This window comes from Hipposideros armiger, unplaced genomic scaffold, assembly GCF_001890085.2.
Source record: "Hipposideros armiger isolate ML-2016 unplaced genomic scaffold, ASM189008v1 scaffold_192, whole genome shotgun sequence".
NCBI lineage: Eukaryota > Metazoa > Chordata > Mammalia > Chiroptera > Hipposideridae > Hipposideros > Hipposideros armiger.
Window position 1 is genome coordinate 1,811,352 of NW_017731542.1, and position 3,998 is coordinate 1,815,349.

Consider the following 3,998-nt stretch of genomic DNA (forward strand, 5'->3'; position numbering starts at 1 on the left):
GGCCAGCGTATCTGCTCTCAAACCAGGCAGGCTCGTGCTTGCAGCCAGGAAGCTGGCCACCCAGGTAGTTACCTGCTACAAAGGCAGAAGGAGAAGCATCTTTCTAGATAACCTGGGTGACACGGGGTAGTTTCACTTTGTCTATCGTCACGCCGTGTGCTCGTGTGGAGTACACAGGACACTCATCTAGTCACAGCGCGAGGTGGTCCTTATTGCTAATTAATACACAGGCAACGGGACTCAGGCAGCAAGATAAAGCCCGGTCCCGAAGGCTCCTACTCTACGAAAGAATTCTAGGGGGTGGGGTGTAGGATGCGAGCCTTCATCTCCCCTCTGTACCGTAACACGACTGTGTGGAGGCCGTCACTCTTATATAAATAACAACTGTGTCTATACCTAGTCCTCTCAAGCCAAAGAAAAGCATGAGGTGCCTAAAGTATGTTACAGAGCGAGTCCTCTGTCTCCGAATTCAAATGTGTCGGCACCAAAGAAAGGTCTTCAAACTGACATGGAGTCTTACTGAATTACTCAGAGCAGCGCATGACAACCCGCAGCCAAGGACCAGGGGAAAAACTGAGATGGATGTTTCTTCTTCCGGAAAAACCTTTAGAAGCCTCAAGGCGGGAGGTGCCGCTGCTGGGTGCTCTGAGGGCACAGTCTCTGCTGCCTCCCCCGCCCTGGGAGGGCGCCTGGCACAGGAGGTGCTCATATCCAAAGCCGAAAGAGCGTGCGAGTGGAGCTGGGAAGCAGAGCTTAGTTCTGAAACTCTATTCTGATATGTAGCGTGGGTGTCTATGAGCCACAATTGCAGCATTATTAAAATAATAATAAGTCCGGACCCCTACTTATTCCAAAAAGACGTAGTATTGGGCAAATAAAGACAATGTCAGGATCCCAGGAAGATGAGTTGAGTTCTTAGGAAGGAAAGTACCACACAAATGGAAAGTCTCATTCGAAGGCCCTTGGGGCAAGTAATATATTTTCAGAAAGCCATGAGCTGCTTCCAGCCTCTGAACACATTTTAAGAAGTTTTAGACATGAATTACAGAGAACAAATGAGAATCTGAACCATAGCGACACGTGTTCCTAACTCATAGATGTGCAGTGACTCACAGTGACTATACGAACTCATTGTGATTTCTATGGCCCAAAGGCATATTACTGTTTCCTGAAATACAGCAATAGATTTGCATTTTCTCTTCTGAGCCCAGGTAGTAATGGTATGCAATTATTGCTTTAGATTTTATTTATTCCTAGTATGCTGATCGTAAAAGCATGAAAGAAAAATATTTATAGTCACATTTCTAGTAATATGCTAAATATCAACAAGGGGATAACAATCTCCATTGAATGAATCAGGCACCTTAAAATAGTCCTAATTACGGACGCTTAATATTTTAATTGTTGGTTTGATTTTAATGCCAAGGTACATCTGCTGTTTCAAAGAGCTATTTATATACAAGCAATCCAAATTGCATGCTATCGGCTTCTATTAAAGTAGATAAGAGGCACTACGGAGCTATGTATTTATTAATCTTGGGAATTTATTATAAAAATTAATCACAAATCTCAAGAGATTCATTTCACTGAGTGCTTTCTCGTCTGAGTTCTTTGTTCAAACCAAGGACTAGTAACTGAAGTGAGAGCAGTTTTCAAACGCAGTTTATTGTACCAGATGAGGTTTTTATCAGAATTCTTGCTAAACTCCAGCTGTCTTGAAAGACAGACGCTTTGTACATGGGCATGAACGAGGGCTTGGTGAGTAACGATTTCAAGTTCCAGTTTAATTACGGTATCAGAGGAAGCGGTGCCGTTGTCCAGGAGTCAGTACAAAGAGTGTATGTTATCACCCACGGCCACCTCGGCCACCGCCCCTGCCAGGAATCTGTACACCCTTTTTTGGCTTGTCCTTTCAATATAATTTTCTTAAAAGCTTCAAGAATGATTTTGAATCAGGTAAGGTGAAATCTATCAGTCACTAATAATACTTTTCAAACCTACACATATTCATAGACTCGCTGCTCTAAATGTATGATCATAAAATGAATTATAGAATTTTGCACTTGGCTGTCAGGCCTAAGTCATTAATATTTAGTTATATTTAGTTTTAGGTGACACCTGGGCATAAATACAAGTAAAAGTATATTTTGTAATAGAAAAAATGTGTCACCGAATTGTTTTTGCACTTCTGAAAGAACTACAAACATTTTCCAAGTGCAACGAGAAAAGAAATGACTTCTGAAAGAAACACTTTATAAGTATCCTAGGTTTGAAAGTGACTAAGATGCATAGAAAGCTGTGAAGAAAACAAGTGTTAGAATGAAAATCCTAAAGCNCCGTCTACCTCTCCCATTTTCATGCAGTCCCTATAAAACAAAAAGCAACAGTCAGAACTCAGAACTTCCTTCCTAGGGGCAAACACAGATTGTTCTTTTTTTGGGGGGTGGGGTGCGGGGAATAAGTACTGTCAGACCCCAGAGGCAAGGTGCGATTAGATCCAGGCTGCGGACTGGAGGCTGTGCCCGAGGCAGCACAGTCTCAGGGGAGCTGGGGGTGTCAGGCTCCTGAGCCAGCCTGTGCTGAGCTTTCCACCTCTGGGTGGATGCTCTCCCTCTCCCCAGGCAGGGGCTCTGGGAGAGGAGGCGTGAAGGTGTGCAATTACACGCCTCCGGGTATGGGTGAGCCGGAGCTGGGAAGCCTGGCCATCCACAGTGAGAATGAGGGTTTTGTTCTTAAAACGAAAACAGCATGCATTGAAGAGGGACAAACTGCTTTAACAGTTTAGATAATCTAAGGATAAAAAAAATGATGTCTATGAAAGCAGCACGGTTGTACAATTCTCCGTTACACTGTCTTCACCCTAAAATTATAGCTCTACTTACTGGTTCTAATGGGTGAGACTAAATACAAAAAAAAAAAAATCCCTATAATAATGAGACTCTGAGCACCTTCTCTAATTAGTAAAATTTCGAAAGAACTGTCAACTAAAACAGAAAAAAGAAAAAAGGAAAAAAACCCTAATAAACATTCTTGAACCAGCTACTTAAAAGACCATTGTCTTACTGCATAAGGTTCCGTGGTCAGATGATCAATCCCTGAGTGATGAACTCCAGGGCAATGTCGATTGTACTCTAACTCTGACTTTCTAACTGGAGTGCAGCACATCTGGAGAACATGGGGGCTGGCTTACCTGTAATCTAACAACCTCTCCATTAGCCGCGTTACAGTGGCGATTAAGGAAACGCCACTTTCCCTCCATGTTTCCCGCTCAATTTTCTTTAGTAGACTGGAAAAGAAAGAACCCAGGGCATTTTCAACATTTATTTTTATCAGTCACCATGACAACCATTTTACTTTCATCAGTACCTTAAGTGCCTTAGCAACCACTGCAACATCTTACAAGTAGCACAATTTGCAAACAATGTCTTACCTAGGATAGGGACCAAATAGTGGAATTCTAATCCCGGAAGCATTGACAAAGCAAATTGATTTTCAGATTATCCAAGTCATAAAATACGAACACATGCACATAATCACATTTTCAAAATAGACAAGCACCTCACACAGCTCACAGACATTTTTTTTCCTAGCTTCTCTCTTGCACTAACAGGCTCAAGCCTCACCACATCAAAGAACACTGTGGGACAGGGAAAACGGAGTCCCCTGTAAGTTTACTTTTAAGTCAGACCTGGCTTTATTCGCACAAAAATGTTTTCCTACCTCTCAGTGGAGTGCATCTTCATCCAAGCAATTTTGCTGCAATGCAACTGCTACAGGAAAATCCTTGTACAGATGGGATGACGCTTGCGTTTTTTCCTTCCACTTAACATTTGCCCACTCAATACATATTGTACTATCCGTGCACTCGCTCAACAGTTTCATTCATTTTGTCATTAATCACCGTGCATTTTCTATGTGGTGGTTACAGCGGGCTGATGACAAGCACCCGACCACGTCTCTCCTCCCACATTCCCCCCAGATCTTAAGCACCTTGGAGC

General features: G+C 42.8%; 1 protein-coding gene across 1 annotated transcript in view; it reads right to left on the minus strand.

Moving 5' to 3' along the window:
- DOCK4 (dedicator of cytokinesis 4) overlaps window positions 1-3,998 on the minus strand; it is a 392,534-nt gene that overhangs the window by 55,165 nt on the left and 333,371 nt on the right. The window contains 2 exon segments of the mRNA XM_019653023.1: window positions 2,336-2,366; window positions 3,191-3,286. Coding sequence (XP_019508568.1) covers window positions 2,336-2,366; window positions 3,191-3,286 — 127 coding nt within the window.